General features: G+C 59.3%; 1 protein-coding gene across 2 annotated transcripts in view; it reads right to left on the bottom strand.

Annotated features, from left to right (window-relative positions):
• Positions 1-22,419, bottom strand: part of prpf3 (PRP3 pre-mRNA processing factor 3 homolog (yeast)) — a 45,430-nt gene extending 23,011 nt beyond the window's left edge. Inside the window, exons 1-7 of one of the 2 annotated variants that reach the window (XM_070868536.1) lie at positions 22,262-22,419; positions 17,196-17,342; positions 15,272-15,402; positions 12,087-12,227; positions 9,253-9,336; positions 4,128-4,348; positions 1,283-1,592 (exon numbers count right to left, since the gene is read on the bottom strand). In XM_070868536.1, the coding sequence (XP_070724637.1) occupies positions 1,283-1,592; positions 4,128-4,348; positions 9,253-9,336; positions 12,087-12,227; positions 15,272-15,402; positions 17,196-17,342; positions 22,262-22,301 (1,074 nt within the window). In that variant the 5' untranslated portion in view covers positions 22,302-22,419. Of the gene's footprint in view, positions 1-1,282; positions 1,593-4,127; positions 4,349-9,252; positions 9,337-12,086; positions 12,228-15,271; positions 15,403-17,195; positions 17,343-18,800; positions 18,986-22,261 lie in introns of those variants that run through there. The other variant, XM_070868537.1, reaches the window with a different exon arrangement.
• Between the last annotated feature and the right edge of the window lie 878 nt (positions 22,420-23,297).

Genomic DNA, 23,297 nt, shown 5'->3' on the forward strand with positions numbered 1-23,297 from the left:
CTCTTGAATATATCTAACGAACTGGCCTCAACAACTCTCTGTGGTAGAGAATTCCACAGGTTCACCACTCTCTGAGTGAAGAAGTTTCTCCTCATCTCGGTCCTAAATGGCTTACCCCTTATCCTTAGACTGTGACCCCTGGTTCTGGACTTCCCCAACATCGGGAACATTCTTCCTGCATCTAACCTGTCCAGTCCCGTCAGAATTTCATATGTTTCTATGAGATCCCCTCTCATTCTTCTAAACTCCAGTGAATACAAGCCTAGTCGATCCAGTCTCTCCTCATATGTCAGTCCTGCCATCCCGGGAATCAGTCTGGTGAACCTTCGCTGCACTCCCTCAATAGCAAGAACGTCCTTCCTCAGATTAGGAGACCAAAACTGTACACAATATTCCAGGTGAGGCCTCACCAAGGCCCTGTACAACTGCAGTAAGACCTCCCTGCTCCTATACTCAAATCCTCTCGCTATGAAGGCCAACATACCATTTGCCGCCTTCACTGCCTGCTGTATCTGGAGACCAGAACGATGCACAGTGCTCCAAGTGTGGTCTAACCCAGGTATATGGAGACCAGAACTGTGCACGGTGCTCCGAGTGTGGTCTAACCCAGGTATATGGAGACCAGAACTGTGCACGGTGCTCCAAGTGTGGTCTAACCCAGGTATATGGAGACCAGAACTGTGCACGGTGCTCCAAGTGTGGTCTAACCCAGGTATATGGAGACCAGAACTGTGCACAGTGCTCCAAGTGTGGTCTAACCCAGGTATATGGAGACCAGAACTGTGCACGGTGCTCCCAGTGTGGTCTAACCCAGGTATATGGAGACCAGAACTGTGCACAGTGCTCCAAGTGTGGTCTAACCCAGGTATATGGGGACCAGAACTGTGCACGGTGCTCCAAGTGTGGTCTAACCCAGGTATATGGAGACCAGAACTGTGCACGGTGCTCCAAGTGTGGTCTAACCCAGGTATATGGGGACCAGAACTGTGCACGGTGCTCCAAGTGTGGTCTAACCCAGGTATATGGAGACCAGAACTGTGCACAGTGCTCCAAGTGTGGTCTAACCCAGGGATATGGAGACCAGAACTGTGCACGGTGCTCCAAGTGTGGTCTAACCCAGGTATATGGAGACCAGAACTGTGCACGGTGCTCCCAGTGTGGTCTAACCCAGGTATACTCTTATCAAAACCTTCAACCGTTTTAGATTAGGTTCCCACCCCCGCACCCCTCTGTTCGAGCTACGCCGCCCCCTCCCCCAGTTGACCGCGAGCTGGCCGGGTACCTTGGTGCGTATCCTTTGGGCAATTTTCTCAAACTTGCCCCGCTCGTGGAAGCGGAAAAGCCTCTTCTGGCGCTGGGATGGCAGCACGGGCACACGGGGGTCGTAGAAGGTGTTGGACTCCAGGTCGTCGGTGGGCTTCTCCTTCAGGAGGAGCTGCTTGAACTGTTCTCGTTTCACCGCGCGGATGTTGGCCTTGAGGGTGGGCATCCGGTGGGTCAGCTCCACCTCCTTGCCCGTGGCGTCCACGGTCCGGCCCTGGTCATCCAGGATCAATGGCGTGGGTTTCAGGTGCTCCTTCGACTCCACTTTCCTGTTGGTGACACGCCCGTTACAACACATCGAAAATAGGGGCAGGAGTCGGCCATTCGGCCCATCGAGCCTGCACCGCCATTCAACAAGACCATGGCTGATCACCCACCCACCACCACCAGCCGCAAGAACCACATCCAACTCCCTCCCGAACACATCCAATGAACTGGCATCAACAACTCTCCGCGGCGGGGAACCCCACAGGCCAACAACTCCCCGAGTGAAGAAGTCAGTCTCTCCCCAAACAGCCCACCCCCCCCCATCCCAAGACCGTGCCCCCCACTCCCCCGGCTCTGGACCCACCCAACACCGGGAACACTCCCTCCCCCCCTCCCCCCACCCCCCGCACCCAAGACTTGCCTCCACTCTAACAATGAGTCCTCAGGTGGCTGAACAGCCCAATACAAGAACCACAGTCCCTGTCACAGGTGGGACAGACAGTGGTTGAGGGAAGGGGAGGGTGGGACTGGTTTGCCGCACGCTCCTTCCGCTGCCTGCGCTTGGTTTCTGCACGCTCTCGGCGACGAGACTCGAGGTGCTCAGTGCCCCTCCCCCGGATGCACTTCCTCCACTCAGGGCGGACTGGTCTTTGGGCCCAGGGACTCCCAGGTGTTGGTGGGGGATGTTGCACTTTATCAGGGAGGCTTTGCCTCACGCTTTAACGTGCCGACAAGATTGAGAGGGGCGCGTGGGGGGGCTATCGTAAGTCAGCTTCCACTCGAAACCACCAGGTTAAAGGCAACAGAATAACGTAAGGAACAGGAGCAGGAGTGGGCCCCTCGAGCCCGCTCCGCCATTCAATGAGATCACGGCTGATCCGATCATGGACCTCAGCTCCACTTCCCCGCCCGCTCCCTCGATTCCCTTCACATCCAAAAATCTATCGATCTCGGCCTTCAATACACGACTGAGACGCGGCTGATCCGATCATGGACTCAGCTCCACTTCCCCGCCCGCTCCCCGTAACCCTTCACTCCCTTATCGCTCAACAATCCGTCTATCTCCACCTTAAATATATTCAATGTCCCAGCCTCCACAGCTCTCTGGGGCAGAGAATTCCACAGATTCACCACCCTCCGAGAGAAGAAATTCCTCCTCATCTCAGTCTTAAATGGGCGGCCCCTTATTCTGAAACCATGCCCCCGAGTTCTCTCTGCATCGACCCTGCCCAGCCGCCTCAGAATCTTGTACATTCCTGTAAGGCGTCAGCTTAATGCTTTGGCTGCTGCTTGGTACGTGGGGGGGTGGGGTATTACACAGTATTTACAGCACAGAAACAGACCATTCTGCCCAACAGTCTCTTCCCCCATTCCACCTCCAACCAATCCCTCCACCCACACAGTCCCCCTTCCCCAAACCCCCCGCTCCCCCCCACACCCCCCTCCAACCAATCCCTCCGCCCTCAGTCCCCCTTCCCCAAACCTCCCGCTCCCCACACCCAGTCCCCCCCCCCTCCAACCAATCCCTCCGCCCTCACAGTCCCCCTTCCCCAAACTCCCCGCTCCCCCCCCACACCCAGTCCCCCCCCTCCAACCAATCCCTCCGCCCACACAGTCCCCCTTCCCCAAACCCCCCGCTCCCCCCCCCCTCCAACCAATCCCTCCGCCCACACAGTCCCCCTTCCCCAAACCCCCCGCTCCCCCCCACACCCACCTCCAACCAATCCCTCCGCCCACACAGTCCCCCTTCCCCAAACCCCCCGCTCCCCCCCCACACCCAATCCCCCCCCTCCAACCAATCCCTCCACCCACAGTCCCCCTTCCCCAAACTCCCCGCTCCCCCCCACACCCAATCCCCCCCCTCCAACCAATCCCTCCACCCACAGTCCCCCTTCCCCAAACCCCCCGCTCCCCCCCCCCACACACCGTCACCCCCCTCCAACCAATCCCTCCACCCACAGTCCCCCTTCCCCAAACCCCCCGCTCCCCCCCACACTCCCCTCCAACCAATCCCTCCACCCTCACAGTCCCCCTTCCCCAAACCCCCCGCTCCCCCCCACACCCCCACACCCCCCTCCAACCAATCCCTCCGCCCTCACAGTCCCCCTTCCCCAAACCCCCCGCTCCCCCACACACACCCCCCTCCAACCAATCCCTCCACCCTCACAGTCCCCCTTCCCCAAACCCCCCGCTCCCCCCCTCCCCACACCCAATCCCCCCCCCCCCAACCAATCCCTCCGCCCTCACAGTCCCCCTTCCCCAAACCCCCCGCTCCCCCCCACACCCACACACCCCCCTCCAACCAATCCCTCCGCCCACAGTCCCCCTTCCCCAAACCCCCCGCTCCCCCCCACACCCAGTCCCCCCCCTCCAACCAATCCCTCTGCCCACACAGTCCAACTTCCCCAAACCCCCCGCTCCCCCCCCCACACCCAGTCACCCCCCTCCTCCAACCAATCCCTCCGCCCACACAGTCCCCCTTCCCCAAACCCCCCGCTCCCCCCCCCACACCCAGTTCCCCCCCCCTCCCCGCTCCCCCACCCTGGACTGCCCCCCTCTTTCCCAAGCGCTCCCCCCCCTCCCCCCCCGATACTCACGGTGGGGCGATGCCCATAGCGTGCAGGTTAGCCAGTCCCACCAGGTTGGTGCTCTGGAGCAGCCCGGGTTTCAGGGAGAGCTGGGTCTGGATACGGGCCTGAAGCTCTGCCGCCTTCTTGGCCTTCTCGATGGCGTCGTTCATGAAGGAGGCGGCCTGGGAGGGCTGGATGGTCTGGCCCATGGGGGGCAGGTCGGCCGTGGGGGCGGGGGCTGAGACCCGCTAGGAAGGAGGAAGCAGATCGCACGTTACACACGGGATAGCGGGGACACTGCCACAAACAACCCGCATTCATATAGCGCCTTTCATCACCCTCTCCAGCCCCGACACCCCTCCCTATCACTAACCTCCTCCAGCCCCGACACCCCTCCCTATCTCTGTAACCTCCTCCAGCCCCTACACCCCTCCCTATCTCTGTAACCCCCTCCAGCCCCTACACCCCTCCCTATCTCTGTAACCTCCTCCAGCCCCACACCCCTCCCTATCTCTGTAACCTCCTCCAGCCCCACACCCCTCCCTATCTCTGTAACCTCCTCCAGCCCCAACACCCCTCCCTATCTCTGTAACCTCCTCCAGCCCCTACATTCCTCCCTCTCTCTGTAACCTCCTCCAGCCCCTACACCCCTCCCTATCTCTGTAACCTCCTCCAGCCCCTACATCCCTCCCTATCTCTGTAACCTCCTCCAGCCCCTACACCCCTCCCTATCTCTGTAACCTCCTCCAGTCCCTACACCCCTCCCTATCTCTGTAACCTCCTCCAGTCCCTACACCCCTCCCTATCTCTGTAACCTCCTCCAGCCCCACACCCCTCCCTACCTCTGTAACCCCCTACACCCCTCCCTATCTCTGTAACCCCCTCCAGCCCCGACACCCCTCTCTATTGCTGTAACCTCCTCCAGCCCTTACACCCCTCCCTACCTCTGTAACCCCCTACACCCCTCCCTATCTCTGTAACCTCCTCCAGCCCTTACACCCATTGAGATCTCTGCGCTCCTCTAATTCTGCCCTCTTGACCATCCCTGATTATAATCGCTCCACCATCGGTGGCCGTGCCTTCAGCTGCCTGGGCCCCAAGCTCTGGAACTCCCTCCCTAAACCTCTCCGCCTCTCTCTTTCTCTTGTAAGATGCTTCTTAAAACAGACCTCTTTGACCCAGCTTTTGCTCACCTGTCCCTAATGTCTCCTTCTGTGGCTTGGTGTCAAATTTTGCCTGCTTTATGCTCTAGTGAGGCACCTTGGGACGTTTTACTGCATTAAAGGCGCTGTATAAATGGGAGTTGTAGTTGGGATAAATATTGGCCCAGGAGATCGGGATAGTGCCAATTCAGCCCCTCGGGCCTGTTACACAGGAACAGGAGGAGGGCCAATTCAGCCCCTCGAGCCTGTTACACAGGAACAGGAGGAGGGCCAATTCAGTCCCTCGAGCCTGTTACACAGGAACAGGAGGAGGGCCAATTCAGCCCCTCGAGCCTGTTACACAGGAACAGGAGGAGGGCCAATTCAGTCCCTCGAGCCTGTTACACAGGAACAGGAGGAGGCCAATTCAGCCCCTCGAGCCTGTTACACAGGAACAGGAGGAGGCCAATTCAGCCCCTCGAGCCTGTTACATAGGAACAGGAGGAGGCCAATTCAGCCTCTCGAGCCTGTTGCACAGGAACAGGAGGAGGCCCATTCAGCCCCTCGAGCCTGTTACACAGGAACAGGAGGAGGCCCATTCAGCCCCTCGAGCCTGTTACACAGGAACAGGAGGAGGCCCATTCAGCCCCTCGAGCCTGTTACACAGGAACAGGAGGAGGCCCATTCAGCCCCTCGAGCCTGTTACACAGGAACAGGAGGAGGCCCATTCAGCCCCTCGAGCCTGTTACACAGGAACAGGAGGAGGCCCATTCAGCCCCTCGAGCCTGTTACACAGGAACAGGAGGAGGCCCATTCAGCCCCTCGAGCCTGTTACACAGGAACAGGAGGAGGCCCATTCAGCCCCTCGAGCCTGTTACACCAAGTGATCACAGGGAGCCTAAAGACCTTGGCCGAAGGTTTATTCCCTCCACCTATTCTGCAGTTAATTTCCGGGAAATTCCTTCCAATCTCAAGACTGCACTTTCAACTTCCCAAGACTGCACTTTCAACTTCCCAGGACTGGGAAGGATGCGAGGAGCCAGTCCTAAAGGTCACAGATCTCATACCTCGCTCTATCTCCCATAACGTGCATTTATATAGCGCCTTTACCGTAGTGAAATGTCCCAAGGCGCTTCACAGGAGATAAAAAATTTGACACCGAGCCGCATAAATAGAAATTAGCGCAGGTGACCAAAAGCTGGGTCACAGAGGGAGGTTTTAAGGAGCGTCTTGAAGGAGGAGAGAGGCAGAGAGGTTTAGGGAGGGAGTTCCAGAGCTTGGGGCCCAGGCAGCTGAAGGCACGGCCACCAATGGTGGAGCGATGGAAAGGGATGCTCAGGAGGGCAGAATTAGAGGAACGCAGATGCTTTGGGGGGTTGTGAGGCTGCAGGGGGTTACAGAGATAGGGAGGGGTGTAGGGGCTGGAGGAGGTTACAGAGATAGGGAGGGGTGTAGGGGCTGGAGGAGGTTACAGAGATAGGGAGGGGTTGAGGGCTGGAGGGGGTTACAGAGATAGGGAGGGGTTGAGGGCTGGAGGGGGTTACAGAGATAGGGAGGGGTGTAGGGGCTGGAGGAGGTTACAGAGATAGGGAGGGGTGTAGGGGGTTACAGAGATAGGGAGGGGTGTAGGGGCCGGAGGGGGTTACAGAGATAGGGAGGGGTGTAGGGGCTGGAGGAGGTTACAGAGATAGGGAGGGTGTAGGGGCTGGAGGAGGTTACAGAGATAGGGAGGGTGTAGGGGCTGGAGGAGGTTACAGAGATAGGGAGGGGTGTAGGCCATGAAAGGATTTGAAAACAAGAATGAGAATTTTGAAATCAAGGCATTGCCAGACTGGGAGCCAATGTAGGTCAGCGAACACAGGGGGTGATGGGTGAGCGGGACTGGGTGCGAGTTAGAACATAAGAATTAGGAACAGGAGTAGGCCATCTAGCCCCTCGAGCCTGCTCCGCCATTCAACAAGATCATGGCTGATCTGGCCGTGGACTCAGCTCCACTTACCCGCCCGCTCCCCGTAACCCTTAATTATCTTATTGGTTAAAAATCTATCTATTTGTGACTTGAATACATTCAATGAGCTAGCCTCAACTGCTTCCTTGGGCAGAGAATTCCACAGATTCACAACCCTCTGGGAGAAGAAATTCCTTCTCAACTCGGTTTTAAATTGGCTCCCCTGTATTTTGAGGCTGTGCCCCCTAGTTCTAGTCTCCCCGACCAGTGGAAACAACCTCTCTGCCTCTATCTTGTCTATCCCTTTCATTATTTTAAATGTTTCTATAAGATCACCCCTCATCCTTCTGAACTCCAACGAGTAAAGACCCAGTCTACTCAATCTATCATAAGGTAACCCCCTCATCTCCGGAATCAGCCTAGTGAACAGTCTCTGTACCCCCTCCAAGGCTAGTATATCCTTCCTTAAGTAAGGTGACCAAAACTGCACGCAGTACTCCAGGTGCGGCCTCACCAATACCCTGTACAGTTGCAGCAGGACCTCCCTGCTTTTGTACTCCATCCCTCTCGCAATGAAGGCCAACATTCCATTCACCTTCCTGATTACCTGCTGCACCTGCAAACTAACTTTTTGGGATTCATGCACAAGGACCCCCAGGTCCCTCTGCACCGGTCAGCGAGCACAGGGGGTGATGGGTGAGCGGGACTCAGTGCGAGTTAGGACACGGGGTCAGTGAGCACAGGGGGTGATGGGTGAGCGGGACTCGGTGCGAGTTAGGACAGGGGGCAGCGAGCACAGGGGGTGATGGGTGAGCGGGACTGGGTGCGAGTTAGGACACGGGGGCAGCGAGCATAGGGGGTGATGGGTGAGCGGGACTCGGTGCGAGTTAGGACACGGGTCAGTGAGCACAGGGGGTGATGGGTGAGCGGGACTGGGTGCGAGTTAGGACACGGGGGCAGTGAGCACAGGGGGTGATGGGTGAGCGGGACTGGGTGCGAGTTAGGACAGGGGGGCAGTGAGCACAGGGGGTGATGGGTGAGTGGGACTGGGTGTGAGTTAGGACACGGTCAGCGAGCACAGGGGGTGATGGGTGAGCGGGACTGGGTGCGAGTTAGGACACGGGGGCAGTGAGCACAGGGGGTGATGGGTGAGTGGGACTGGGTGTGAGTTAGGACACGGTCAGCGAGCACAGGGGGTGATGGGTGAGCGGGACTGGGTGCGAGTTAGGACACGGGGGCAGTGAGCACAGGGGGTGATGGGTGAGCAGGACTGGGTGTGAGTTAGGACACGGGGGCAGCGAGCACAGGGGGTGATGGGTGAGTGGGACTGGGTGTGAGTTAGGACACGGGGACAGCGAGCACAGGGGGTGATGGGTGAGCGGGACTCGGTGCGAGTTAGGACACGGGGGCAGCCGAGTTTTGGATCACCTCTAGTTTACGTCGGGTAGAACGTGGGAGGCCGGCCAGGAGTGCGTTGGAATAGTCAAGTCTGGAGGGGAGAGAGGCACGGATGAGGGCTGCAACAGGGGATGAGCTGAGACAGGGGGCGGAGGCGGGCGATGTTACGGAGGGGGAAACGGACAGTTTGAGTTAAGCTGCGGATATGTGGCCAGAAGCTCAGCTTGGGGTCAAGTACGACACCAAGGTTGCGAACGGTCTGGTTCAGCCTCGGAGAGGAGTTGGGGAGAGGGGGTGGAGTCGGGGTCTGGGGAATGGCGTTTGTGGCGGGGACCGAAAACCAAGGCTTTGGTCTTCCCAACGTTCAGACTTTCTGCTCACCCAGCACTGGATGTGGGACAAGCAGTCTGACAATTTAGGGACCGCGGAGAGAAGCGGAGGAGAGGGAGAGTTGTGTGCTGGCAGCGTACATGTGGAAACTGTCGCCCTGCCGAGGGGCAGCGTGTGGATGAGAAATAGGAGGCCCCCACCCCCAGGACAGATCCATAACCTGTCCTTTGCAGCCCAGCACCGTGCCACTATCAGACATAGCAGGGGCTGGCTGCTCAGGGGAGCTCCCGTGACACCGCCCCCTCCTGGACCCGTGCGACTTCGCATCCCCTACCGGCTGGAACGAAGGAGTTATCAGACTGAGCTGCCTCTTCCTCTCCTCGATCTGTTTTGTCGCCGCTTCCATCATCTGTTTGATCTGCAAGTGAAAAGGAAAACTGAACTTAAGAGCATGGAGTGGAATCAAGTCGAGGTTCATAGCATTAACACTCGCAGGGCAGGTACAGGGGGTTAGATACAGAGTAAAGCTCCCTCTACACTGTCCCATCAAACACTTCCAGGGCAGGTACAGGGGGTTAGATACAGAGTAAAGCTCCCTCTACACTGTCCCATCAAACACTCCCAGGGCAGGTACAGCACGGGGTTAGATACAGAGTAAAGCTCCCTCTACACTGTCCCCATCAAACACTCCCAGGGCAGGTACAGCACGGGGTTAGATACAGAGTAAAGCTCCCTCTACACTGTCCCATCAAACACTCCCAGGGCAGGTACAGCACGGGGTTAGATACAGAATAAAGCTCCCTCTACACTGTCCCATCAAACACTCCCAGGGCAGGTACAGGGGGGGGGTTAGATACAGAGTAAAGCTCCCTCTACACTGTCCCACCAAACACTCCCAGGGCAGGTACAGCACGGGGTTAGATACAGAGTAAAGCTCCCTCTACGCTGTCCCATCAAACACTCCCAGGGCAGGTACAGGAGGTTAGATACAGAGTAAAGCTCCCTCTACACTGTCCCATCAAACACTCCCAGGGCAGGTACAGGGGGTTAGATACAGAGTAAAGCTCCCTCTACACTGTCCCATCAAACACTCTCAGGGCAGGTACAGCACGGGGTTAGATACAGAGTAAAGCTCCCTCTACACTGTCCCATCAAACACTCCCAGGGCAGGTACAGCACGGGGTTAGATACAGAGTAAAGCTCCCTCTACACTGTCCCATCAAACACTCCCAGGGCAGGTACAGCACGGGGTTAGATACAGAGTAAAGCTCCCTCTACACTGTCCCATCAAACACTCCCAGGGCAGGTACAGCACGGGGTTAGATACAGAATAAAGCTCCCTCTACACTGTCCCATCAAACACTCCCAGGGCAGGTACAGCACGGGGTTAGATACAGAGTAAAGCTCCCTCTACACTGTCCCATCAAACACTCCCAGGGCAGGTATAGCACGGGGTTAGATACAGAGTAAAGCTCCCTCTACACTGTCCCATCAAACACTCCCAGGGCAGGTACAGGGGGGGGTTAGATACAGAGTAAAGCTCCCTCTACACTGTCCCACCAAACACTCCCAGGGCAGGTACAGCACGGGGTTAGATACAGAGTAAAGCTCCCTCTACGCTGTCCCATCAAACACTCCCAGGGCAGGTACAGGAGGTTAGATACAGAGTAAAGCTCCCTCTACACTGTCCCATCAAACACTCCCAGGGCAGGTACAGGGGGTTAGATACAGAGTAAAGCTCCCTCTACACTGTCCCATCAAACACTCTCAGGGCAGGTACAGCACGGGGTTAGATACAGAGTAAAGCTCCCTCTACACTGTCCCATCAAACACTCCCAGGGCAGGTATAGCACGGGGTTAGATACAGAGTAAAGCTCCCTCTACACTGTCCCATCAAACACTCCCAGGGCAGGTACAGGGGGGGGTTAGATACAGAGTAAAGCTCCCTCTACACTGTCCCACCAAACACTCCCAGGGCAGGTACAGCACGGGGTTAGATACAGAGTAAAGCTCCCTCTACGCTGTCCCATCAAACACTCCCAGGGCAGGTACAGGAGGTTAGATACAGAGTAAAGCTCCCTCTACACTGTCCCATCAAACACTCCCAGGGCAGGTACAGGGGGTTAGATACAGAGTAAAGCTCCCTCTACACTGTCCCATCAAACACTCTCAGGGCAGGTACAGCACGGGGTTAGATACAGAGTAAAGCTCCCTCTACACTGTCCCATCAAACACTCCCAGGGCAGGTACAGCACGGGGTTAGATACAGAGTAAAGCTCCCTCTACACTATCCCATCAAACACTCCCAGGGCAGGTACAGCACGGGGTTAGATACAGAGTAAAACTCCCTCTACACTGTCCCATCAAACACTCCCAGGGCAGGTACAGCACGGGGTTAGATACAGAGTAAAACTCCCTCTACACTGTCCCATCAAACACTCCCAGGGCAGGTACAGGGGGTTAGATACAGAGTAAAGCTCCCTCTACACTGTCCCATGAAACACTCCCAGGGCAGGTACAGGGGGTTAGATACAGAGTAAAGCTCCCTATACATTGTCCCATCAAACACTCCCAGGGCAGGTACAGCACGGGGTTAATCACCCTGCTTTTATCAGGAGACATTGCTATACTTTAGGTGGTGAGTTCTGTTTTGCTGCAGTTCATCGAGGCTCTTTGCTGTATATTGTTTGCTGTAGTGTGCCATTTAAATAGACTCTATATTGTTTGCTGTCGTGTGCCATTTAAATAGACTCTGTATATTGTTTGCTGTAGTGTGCCATTTAAATAGACTCTGTATATTGTTTGCTGTCGTGTGCCATTTAAATAGACTCTGTATATTGTTTGCTGTCGTGTGCCATTTAAATAGACTGTGTGTATTGTTTGCTGTAGTGTGCCGTTTAAATAGACTGTGTGTATTGTTTGCTGTACTGTGCCGTTTAAATAGACTCTGTATATTGTTTGCTAGACTGTGCCGTTTAAATAGACTCTGTATATTGTTTGCTAGACTGTGCCGTTTAAATAGACTCTGTATATTGTTTGCTGTAGTGTGCTGTTTATACAGACTCGGTTTTGCTGAGTAAATGAACTCTGCTGTAAAATAGACTGTTTGCCGTGAGGCCTGCCCTAAATCCCGCCCCACTTCCAGCTCATTGGCTGACACGGACTGACCTGAATCTTGGTGAGCATCCCTGGGCTCTCCGTGGGCGGGCCAGGGATGATTTCATTCTCCTCCACCTCTTCAAACCTCGGGATCCGTTTCCTCTTCGAAGACAATTCCCGAGTGACTTCCGAGTCTTCGCCGAAGACTTCCTGTCGGCAAGAGAAAAAGGATAGGCCACTGGTCCAGATCATTGAGGCTTACAGGCAACAACACCGTGCGTTTATACAGTGCTTTTCACGTGCCAAGGAGCTTCACAGGAGCGTCAATGAGACAAAATTTGACACCGAGCCACATAAGGAGATATTAGGACCAGCGACCAAAAGCTGGGTCAAAGAGGGAGGTTTTAAGGAGCGTCTTAAAGGAGGAGAGAGAGGCGGAGAGGTTTAGGGAGGGAGTTCCAGAGCTTGGGGCCCAGGCAGCTGAAGGCACGGCCACCGATGGTGGAGCGATTATAATCAGGGATGCTCAAGAGGGCAGAATTGGAGGAGCGCAGATATCTCGGAGGGCTGTGGGGCTGGAGGAGATCGCAGAGATAGGGAGGGGTGTCGGAGTTGGAGGAGGGTACAGAGCTAGGGAGGGGTATAGGGCTGAAGGTTAGAGATAGGGAGGGGTGTAAGGGTTGGAGGTTAGAGATAGGGAGGGGTGTAAGGGCTGAAGGTTAGAGATAGGGAGGGGTGTAAGGGCTGAAGGTTAGAGATAGGGAGGGGTGTAGGGGCTGGAGGTTAGAGATAGGGAGGGGTGTAAGGCTGAAGGTTAGAGATAGGGAGGGGTATAGGGCTGAAGGTTAGAGATAGGGAGGGGTGTAAGGGCTGGAGGTTAGAGATAGGGAGGAGTGTAGGGGCTGGAGGTTAGAGATAGGGAGGAGTGTAGGGGCTGGAGGTTAGAGATAGGGAGGGGTGTAAGGGCTGGAGGTTAGAGATAGGGAGGGGTGTAAGGGCTGGAGGTTAGAGATAGGGAGGGGTATAGGGCTAAAGGTTAGAGATAGGGAGGGGTATAGGGCTGAAGGTTAGAGATAGGGAGGGGTGTAAGGGCTGGAGGTTAGAGATAGGGAGGGGTGTAAGGGCTGGAGGTTAGAGATAGGGAGGAGTGTAGGGACTGGAGGTTAGAGATAGGGAGGGGTGTAAGGGCTGGAGGTTAGAGATAGGGAGGGGTGTAAGGGCTGAAGGTTAGAGATAGGGAGGGGTGTAAGGGCTGGAGGTTAGAGATAGGGAGGGGTGTAAGGGCTGGAGGTTAGAGATAGGGAGGGGTGTAAGGGCTGGAGGTTAGAGATAGGGAGGGGTGTAAAGGCTGGAGGTTAGAGATAGGGAGGGGTGTAAGGGCTGGAGGTTAGAGATAGGGAGGGGTGTAAGGGCTGGAGGTTAGAGATAGGGAGGGGTGTAAGGGCTGGAGGTTAGAGATAGGGAGGGGTGTAAGGGCTGGAGGTTAGAGATAGGGAGGGGTGTAAGGGCTGAAGGTTAGATATAGGGAGGGGTGTAGGGGCTGGGGGTTAGAGATCGGGAGGGGTGTAGGGGCTGAGGGTTAGAGATCGGGAGGGGTGTAGGGGCTGAGGGTTAGAGATCGGGAGGGGTGTAGGGGCTGAGGGTTAGAGATCGGGAGGGGTGTAGGGGCTGAGGGTTAGAGATCGGGAGGGGTGTAGGGGCTGAGGGTTAGAGATCGGGAGGGGTGTAGGGGCTGAGGGTTAGAGATCGGGAGGGGTGTAGGGGCTGAGGGTTAGAGATCGGGAGGGGTGTAGGGGCTGAGGGTTAGAGATCGGGAGGGGTGTAGGGGCTGAGGGTTAGAGATCGGGAGGAGTGTAGGGGCTGAGGGTTAGAGATCGGGAGGGGTGTAGGGGCTGGAGGTTAGAGATCGGGAGAGGTGTAGGGGCTGGAGGTTCGAGATCGGGAGGGGTGTAGGGATGTACAGAGATCGGGAGGGGTGTAGGGATGTACAGAGATCGGGAGGGGTCTAGGGGTGTACAGAGATCGGGAGGGGTGTAGGGGTGTACAGAGATCGGGAGGGGTGTAGGGGTGTACAGAGATCGGGAGGGGTGTAGGGGTGTACAGAGATCGGGAGGGGTGTAGGGGTGTACAGAGATCGGGAGGGGTGTAGGGGCTGGAGGTTAGAGATCGGGAGGGGTGTAGGGGTGTACAGAGATCGGGAGGGGGCGAGGCTATGGCTGGAGGATCGAGAGAAATGTCTAATGGAGACAGAGATTAACACAATGCCCAACAAACTGGAATGTTCTCATCACCTAAAGCAAGATAGAGCAGCTTATGAATTATGAGGGCATCTGAGAGAGTAAACTGGGAGTAAGTGTCAGGAGGGCGGGTAACCAGAGGGACACAGATTGACGATAATCGGCGATGGAACCAGAGGGACACAGATTGACGATAATCGGCGATGGAACCAGAGGGACACAGATTGACGATAATCGGCGATGGAACCAGAGGGACACAGATTGACGATAATCGGCGATGGAACCAGAGGGACACGGATTGACGATAATCGGCGATGGAACCAGAGGGACACAGATTGACGATAATCGGCGATGGAACCAGAGGGACACAGATTGACGATAATCGGCGATGGAACCAGAGGGACACAGATTGACGATAATCGGCGATGGAACCAGAGGGACACAGATTGACGATAATCGGCGATGGAACCAGAGGGGGAGATGGGGAGAATGTTTTTACGCAGCGAGTTGTTGTGATCGGGAACGCGCTGCCTGAAAGGGCGGTGGGAGCAGATTCAATAGTGACTTTCAAACCGGGAATTGGATAAATACTGGAAATGTGCCGGGCTGTGGGGAAAGAGCGGGGGGAGTGGGACTGATTGGGTCGCTCTGTCACAGAGCCGGCACAGCACGGGCTGGATGGGCCCAGTGGGATCCTCCTGTGCTGCGAGATTCGACAATTAGAGGCTCACTCCCAGTGATTGGGGGGGGGGGGGGTGGTTTACACCTCTGGCACAAGGTGCAGAGAGGAATAAGGCAGAGAGGATGATGGTCCGATTGGCAGCTCAACCGGCAGAGGCGGGGTTGCCGGGGGCGGAGGTCACCCGCGAGGGGGCGCCACCTGCTGGAGGCGCAGGGCTAGGGCAGTGACGGCTGGCCCCCACCCCCGGGGTCCAACTCTCGGCCCCCCCCCCCGCCCCTCCCCACCCCTGGGTCTGCCCCTCGGCCGCCCCCACCCTCCTGGGGTCCGAGCCTCACCTTCAGCTCCCTCTTGCGGTGTTTCTCACTGCTGGACTTGGAGTGCCGTGTGTTTCGACCTTCCTCCACTGCCTCGAACAGTTTGTCCACGAACCGTACCGTCGAGTCGTCCAAGAACGGCTTCAAGTGCTCTGCGGGGAGAAGGGCAGAAGTGAGCCGTGCACAGAAGCAGTTTCCACACAATAATAAGAACGTAAGAATTAGGAGTCTCACCTCCTGACTCCCCAAAGCCTCTCCCACCAGCTACAACCCACAAGTCAGGAGTGTGAGGGAACACTCCCCACTTGCCTGGGTGAGTTGCAGCTCCAACAAACACTCGAGAAGCTCGACACCATCCAGGACAAAGCAGCCCCGCTCGATGGGCCACGCTACCCACCACCTTCAACACTCACTCCCTCCACCACCGGCGCACCGTGGCTGCAGTGTGCACCGTCTACAAGATGCACCGCGGCAACTCGCCAAGGCTTCTTCGCCAGCACCTCCCAAACCCGCGACCTCTACCCGCCTCGAAGGTCAAGGGCAGCAGACGCCTGGGAACACCACCACCTCCACGTTCCCCTCCCAGTCACACACCATCCCCACTTGGGAATATATCGGCCGTTCCTTCATCGTCGCTGGGTCACAATCCTGGAACTCCCTCCCTAACAGCACTGTGGGAGCACCTTCACCACACGGACTGCAGTGGTTCAAGAAGGCGGCTCACCACCACCTTCTCAAGGGGCAATTAGGGGGATGGGTAACAACATAAGAAATAGGAGCAGGAGTCGGCCATTCGGCCCCTCGAGCCTGCTCCACCATTTAATACAATCATGGCTGATCCGATCATGGACTCAGCTCCACTTCCCTGCCCGCCCCCTTATCGGTTAAGAAGCTGTCTATCTCTGTTTTAAATTTATTCAATGTCCCGGCTTCCACAGCTCTCTGAGGCAGAGAATTCCACAGATTTACAACCCTCAGAGAAGAAATTCTTCCTCATCTCAGTTTTAAATGGGCAGCCCCTTATTCTAAGACCATGCCCCCTAGTTCTAGTCTCCCCCATCAGTGGAAACATTCTCTCTGCATCCACCTTGTCGAGCCCCCTCATAATCTTATACGTTTCGATAAGATCACCTCTCATTCTTCTGAATTCCAATGAGTAGAGGCCCAACCTACTCAACCTTTCCTCATAAGTCAACCCCCTCATCTCCGGAATCAACCGAGTGAACCTTCTCTGAACTGCCTCCAAAGCAAGTATATCCTTTCGTAAATATGGAAACCAAAACTGCACGCAGTACTCCAGGTGTGGCCTCACCAATTCCCTGTATAACTGTATCAAAGCCTCCCTGATAAAGTGCAACATCCCCCACCGACACCTGGGAGTCCCTGGCCCAAAGACCAGTCCGCCCTAAGTGGAGGAAATGCATCCGGGAGGGCGCTGAGCACCTCGAGTCTCGTCGCCGAGAGCGTGCAGAGACCAAGCGCAGGCAGCGGAAGGAGCGTGCGGCAAACCAGTCCCACCCTCCCCTTCCCTCAACCACTGTCTGTCCCACCTGTGACAGGGAACTGTGACTCTCGTATTGGACTGTTCAGCCACCTGAGGACTCATTGTTAGAGTGGAAGCAAGTCTTCCTCGATTCCGAGGGACTGCCCATGATGATGATGATATATAACTGTATAGCAAGACTTCCCTGCTTTTATACTCCATCCCCTTTGCAATAAAGGCCAAGATTCCATTGGCCTTCCTGATCACTTGCTGTACCTGTATACTATCCTTTTGTGTTTCATGCACAAGTACCCCCAAGTCCCGCTGTACTGCAGCACTTTGCAATCTTTCTCCATTTAAATAATAACTTGCTCTTTGATTTTGTTTCTGCTAAAGTGCCGGCCTTGCCAGCAACACCCACATCCCGTGAACGGAAGAAAGAGAAGGCCTGTGCGCGCTTACCCACGGTTTTCTTCTTGTCCATCCCCTTGCCCACGCAGTTCAGGGCGGCCGTGACCACGGTCAGCTCGGAGAAGCCCAGCACCCGCTTCACTGTCTTCTCCACCCATGGCTTCAGCTCATCGAGGTCACGTTTGGATAGCGACATCTCTGCGGGGAAAGGGAGCAAGCGTCAGGACAAGGGGGCACAACCACCGTGAAACGCAATTAGAGTCAGAGGGTTGTGCGTTCAAGCCCCACTCCACAGACTGGACGCTGAATCCAGGCCGACACTCCCAGTGCTAGTACTGAGGGAGCGCCGCACTACGCTGTCGGAGGGGCGGTACTGAGGGAGCGCCGTACTGCGCTGTCGGAGGGGCAGTACTGAGGGAGCGCCGCACTACGCTGTCGGAGGGGCGGTACTGAGGGAGCGCCACACTACGCTGTCGGAGGGGCGGTACTGAGGGAGTGCCGTACTGCACTGTCGGAGGGGCGGTACTGAGGGAGTGCCGCACTACGCTGTCGGAGGGGCGGTACTGAGGGAGCGCCACACTACGCTGTCGGAGGGGCGGTACTGAGGGAGTGCCGTACTGCGCTGTCGGAGGGGCAGTACTGAGGGAGTGCCGCACTACGCTGTCGGAGGGGCGGTACTGAGGGAGCGCCACACTACGCTGTCGGAGGGGCGGTACTGAGGGAGCGCCACACTACGCTGTCGGAGGGGCGGTACTGAGGGAGCGCCACACTACGCTGTCGGAGGGGCGGTACTGAGGGAGCGCCACACTACGCTGTCGGAGGGGCGGTACTGAGGGAGCGCTGTACTGCACTGTCGGAGGGGCAGTACTGAGGGAGCGCCGTACTGCGCTGTCGGAGGGGCAGTACTGAGGGAGCGCCGTACTGCGCTGTCGGAGGGGCAGTACTGAGGGAACGCCGTACTGCGCTGTCGGAGGGGCAGTACTGAGGGAGCACCACACTGTTGGAGGTGCCGTCTTTCGGATGGGTCGTGAAACCGAGGCCCCGTCTGCCCTCTCAGGTGGACGTAAAAGATCCCGGGGCCACTATTGGAAGAAGTGCAGGGGGAGTTCTCCCCGGTGTCCTGGGGCCAATATTAATCCCTCCACCAACATCACTAAAACAGATTGTGGGAGCTTGCTGTGCGCAAAAATTGGCTGCCGCGTTTCCGACGTTACAGCAGTGACTACAGTTCAAAAAAGTTCTTCATTGGCTGTGGGGAAGGGGGGGAGTGGGTCTGATTGGATAGTTCTATCAAAAATGGGCTGATATGTCACAGGAGGCCAATCATTCTTTGATTCTCCATCAAGGCAATTGCTTGATTTTTTTTTGGAGAGGGGGAAGAGTGTTTAGGGGAGGAAATTTACAGAATACATTGTCCTTTCTTGGCCCTGGGTTTTACTTCTGCCCCTCCCCAGGAGATTACACGGCAGCAGAGTGCGAAGGAAAGCACCAGCCAGTCGTTTCCTGCCCGATAACTTTTGGATGTTTTGAATAATCAGATGCGGACTCGAGTGGAGGTGGATCCATGGCGACAATGGTCAGCTCGCACAGAGACACCTCCCTACCCTTACCCCCCCCCACAGCATCTTTTACATCTCCCCGGACAGACATGTTCACCTTTCCGCGAAAGGTCGGCTGTGAACGTCACCCCAGATCACGTGTTTTAAGTCCTGAATTCGGGCAGGAAAGACGCGCATTTCTGCCGCGCCTTTGTCGATCACTGGATGTGCCAAAACGCTTCACAGCCACTGAAGGAATTTCGGGAATACTGGCACAGGGCTCAAGCACGTTAATGCGGCCTCCGCAATGCGTACACACAACGGACGCTCCCCAGGACACCACAGCCATTGCAATCGCCCCCACCACAGATCCCCTGACTGTCGGGATCGCCGGTTCAGGGCAGTTCGATGCTGCGGGCTCCTCCTCAGTGGGAGGTTGGCCGAGATTGACAGACTCCTATCGAAGCCCCCAGGGATTAGGAACCAGCACCCAAGTCCCAGGATCAGCCCCCAGTCCCTCACTCCCCCAAACCTTCACCCCCCCGGTCCCCTCACTCACACCCCCCCCGGTCCCCTCACTCACACCCCCCCGGTCCCCTCACTCACCCCCCCCCCCCCGGTCCCCTCACTCACCCCCCCCCCCGGTCCCCTCACTCACCCCCCCCCCCGGTCCCCTCACTCACCCCCCCCCCCGGTCCCCTCACTCACACCCCCTCCCCCGGTCCCCTCACTCACCCCCCCCCCCGGTCCCCTCACTCACCCCCCCCCCCGGTCCCCTCACTCACCCCCCCCCCCCGGTCCCCTCACTCACACCCCCCCGGTCCCCTCACTCACCCCCCCCCCCGGTCCCCTCACTCACCCCCCCCCCCGGTCCCCTCACTCACACCCCCCCGGTCCCCTCACTCACACACCCCCCCGGTCCCCTCACTCACACCCCCCGGTCCCCTCACTCACACCCCCCTGGTCCCCTCACTCACACCCCCCGGTCCCCTCACTCACACCCCCCCAGTCCCCTCACTCACTCACTCCCCCCCCGGTCCCCTCACTCACCCCCCCCCCCCGGTCCCCTCACTCACCCCCCCCCCCCGGTCCCCTCACTCACACCCCCCGGTCCCCTCACTCACACCCCCCCCCGGTCCCCTCACTCACCCCCCCCCCTGGTCCCCTCACTCACCCCCCCCCGGTCCCCTCACTCACACCCCCTCCCCCGGTCCCCTCACTCACACCCCCCGGTCCCCTCACTCACACCCCCCCGGTCCCCTCACTCACTCACTCCCCCCCCGGTCCCCTCACTCACCCCCCCCCCCCCCCCCCCCCCCGGTCCCCTCACTCACCCCCCCCCCCGGTCCCCTCACTCACACCCCCCCCCCCGGTCCCCTCACTCAACCCCCCCCCCCCCGGTCCCGGTCCCCTCATCACCCCCCCCCCGGTCCCCTCACTCACCCCCCCCCCTGGTCCCCTCACTCACCCCCCCCCGGTCCCCTCACTCACACCCCCTCCCCCGGTCCCCTCACTCACACCCCCTCCCCCGGTCCCCTCACTCACTCCCCCCCAGTCCCCTCACTCACCCCCCCCCCGGTCCCCTCACTCACACCCCCCCGGTCCCCTCACTCCCCCCGGTCCCCTCACTCACCCCCCCCCGGTCCCCTCCCCTCACTCACCCCTCCCCTCACTCACCCCCCCGGTCCCCTCACTCACCCCCCCCCCCCCCCCCCCCCCGGTCCCCTCACTCACCCCCCCCCGGTCCCCTCACTCACCCCCCGGTCCCCTCCCCTCACTCCCCCCCCCCGGTCCCCTCACTCACCCCCCCCCGGTCCCCTCACTCACCCCCCGGTCCCCTCCCCTCACTCACCACCCCCCCCCCCCCCCCCCCCCCCCCCCCCCCCCGGTCCCCTCACTCACTCACCCCCCGGTCCCCTCACTCACCCCCCGGTCCCCTCACTCCCCCCCCCCCCCCGGTCCCCTCACTCACCACCCCCCCCGGTCCCCTCACTCCCCCCCCCCCCGGTCCCCTCACTCACCACCCCCCCCGGTCCCCTCACTCACCCCCCCCCCCCCCCCCCCCCCCCGGTCCCCTCCCCTCACTCCCCCCCCCCGGTCCCCTCACTCACTCACCCCCCAGTCCCCTCACTCACCCCCCAGTCCCCTCACTCACTCCCCCCCCGGTCCCCTCACTCACTCACCCCCGCCCCGGTCCCCTCACTCACTCACTCACCCCCGCCCCGGTCCCCTCACTCACCCCCCCCCCCCCCCCCCCCCCCCGGTCCCCTCACTCACTCACCCCCTGGTCCCCTCACTCACCCCCCGGTCCCCTCACTCCCCCCCCCCCGGTCCCCTCACTCACCCCCCCCCCCGGTCCCCTCACTCACCCCCCCCCCCCGGTCCCCTCACTCACACCCCGGTCCCCTCCCCTCACTCCCCCCCCCCGGTCCCCTCACTCACCCCCCCCCCCCCCCGGTCCCCTCACTCACTCACCCCCCAGTCCCCTCACTCACTCCCCCCCCGGTCCCCTCACTCACTCACCCCCCCCGGTCCCCTCACTCACCCCCCGGTCCCCTCACTCACTCACCCCCCGGTCCCCTCACTCACTCACCCCCCGGTCCCCTCACTCACTCACCCCCCGGTCCCCTCACTCACTCACCCCCGCCCCGGTCCCCTCACTCACCCCCCGGTCCCCTCACTCACTCACCCCCCGGTCCCCTCACTCACCCCCCCCCCCCCCCCCCGGTCCCCTCACTCACCCCCCCCCCCGGTCCCCTCACTCACCCCCCCCCCGGTCCCCTCACTCACACCCCGGTCCCCTCCCCTCACTCCCCCCCCCCGGTCCCCTCCCCTCACTCCCCCCCCCCGGTCCCCTCACTCACCCCCCCCCCCCCCCCCGGTCCCCTCACTCACTCACCCCCCAGTCCCCTCACTCACCCCCCGGTCCCCTCACTCACTCACCCCCCGGTCCCCTCACTCACTCACCCCCCCGGTCCCCTCACTCACTCCCCCCCCGGTCCCCTCACTCACCCCCCGGTCCCCTCACTCACTCACCCCCCGGTCCCCTCACTCACTCACCCCCCGGTCCCCTCACTCACTCACCCCCCGGTCCCCTCACTCACTCACCCCCCGGTCCCCTCACTCACTCACACCCCCCCCGTCCCCTCGCTCACTCCCCCCCCCCCGGTCCCCTCACTCACTCACCCCCCCCCCCCCGGTCCCCTCACTCACCCATCACACACCTAGTCCCTCAGTCTCCCCCCTCAGCCCCTCACAACTCCCCCAATTCCCATCCCCCCACAGTCCCCTCACTCTCTTACTCACCCCCCAATCCCTCCCCACCCAGTCCCTCAGTCTCTCCCCTCACCCCCCTCCCCTTAGTCCCTCCCCCCTCACCCCCTCCCAGTAACTCAGTCCCTCACTCCCTCCCCTCACCCCCAGCACTCTGCCCCCCTCACTCTCTCCCCCCTCACTCCCCTTACCCTCCGTCCCTCAGTCCCTCACCTCCTCTGTCCCCTCACACCGTCCCCCAGTCCCTCTCTTCCCCCTCCGTCCCTCAGTCCCTCAGACTCCTCTCCCCCCGCTGGCCTCACTCACCCGCTCCGCCTGCACCGCCGGGACCGGAAGTCGGTGTCATGCTCTAATCCCTCCGCCACATCGCGTGTCGCCGTCTAACGCGTCCCCGGCCACCGGAAGTCGGTGTCCCAGCAAAAAAAAGTTCCCCCCTCACTAACCGGAAGTCGGTGTCCCAGCAAAAAAAGTTCCCCCCTCACTAACCGGAAGTCGGTGTCCCAGCAAAAAAAGTTCCCCCCTCACTAACCGGAAGTCGGTGTCCCAGCAAAAACAGGTCCCCCCTCATTAACCGGAAGTCCGTGTCCCACCAAAAAGCAGTTCCCGGCCCCCCCCCCCCCCCCAAAAAAAGGGAACGGGGAGCGCGGTGTCACCGCAAACTCGGTCCGGGTTGTTGATGTTGGCCCCGCCCACCCCCGGGGGAGGCCCCGCCCCCCCCTTTCCCCTCCCCCGGGGGGGGGGGTGTCAGAGCGAACGGAGCCCCGGGATTGGCTGGGAGCGCGCCCAGGGTCCCGGAACGTTCCGGAACACGAGCCAACAACAACAACGAGAACCACGGCGGCGGATCGAGGCGGCGCCTCACAGACGCAGAGCGACGCGGATTCCGGAAACTTCCGGAAAGTTCCGCAGAACGTTCCGGAAGAAGAAGAAGAAAACAAATGGAAAATCCCTCCGTCAACCCGGAACGTTGACCGAAAAAACCCCTCCCCCCCCGGTTCCGGAACCTTCTCTCTCTCTCTCTCTCCGCCCCGGGGGAAAGATCCGGAAGGTTCTGGAAAATCCTGGAGTCTCGCCAAGGCTTTTTTTTAAAAAAAAAGAATATAAGGTTCCGGAACTCTCCGGCGGGTTCCACCAGAGGCTCCGCCCCTCGGTCTGGCTCCGCCCCATCCCCCAGCACCACCCCCCCCCCCCCCGCGAACAGGCTCCGCCTTCTCTCGCTGCCGGTCGCCGTGGAAACACGGAGCGACCTCCCTCCCTCCGCCCCGGGGAGTGACGGACCCTCACACCCCCTCCCCCCTCCTCGGGGAGTGACGGACCCTCACACCCCCTTCCCCCTCCCCTC

The sequence above is a fragment of the Pristiophorus japonicus genome, chromosome 30 (assembly GCF_044704955.1).
Source record: "Pristiophorus japonicus isolate sPriJap1 chromosome 30, sPriJap1.hap1, whole genome shotgun sequence".
In the NCBI taxonomy this organism is placed as follows: Eukaryota; Metazoa; Chordata; class Chondrichthyes; family Pristiophoridae; genus Pristiophorus; species Pristiophorus japonicus.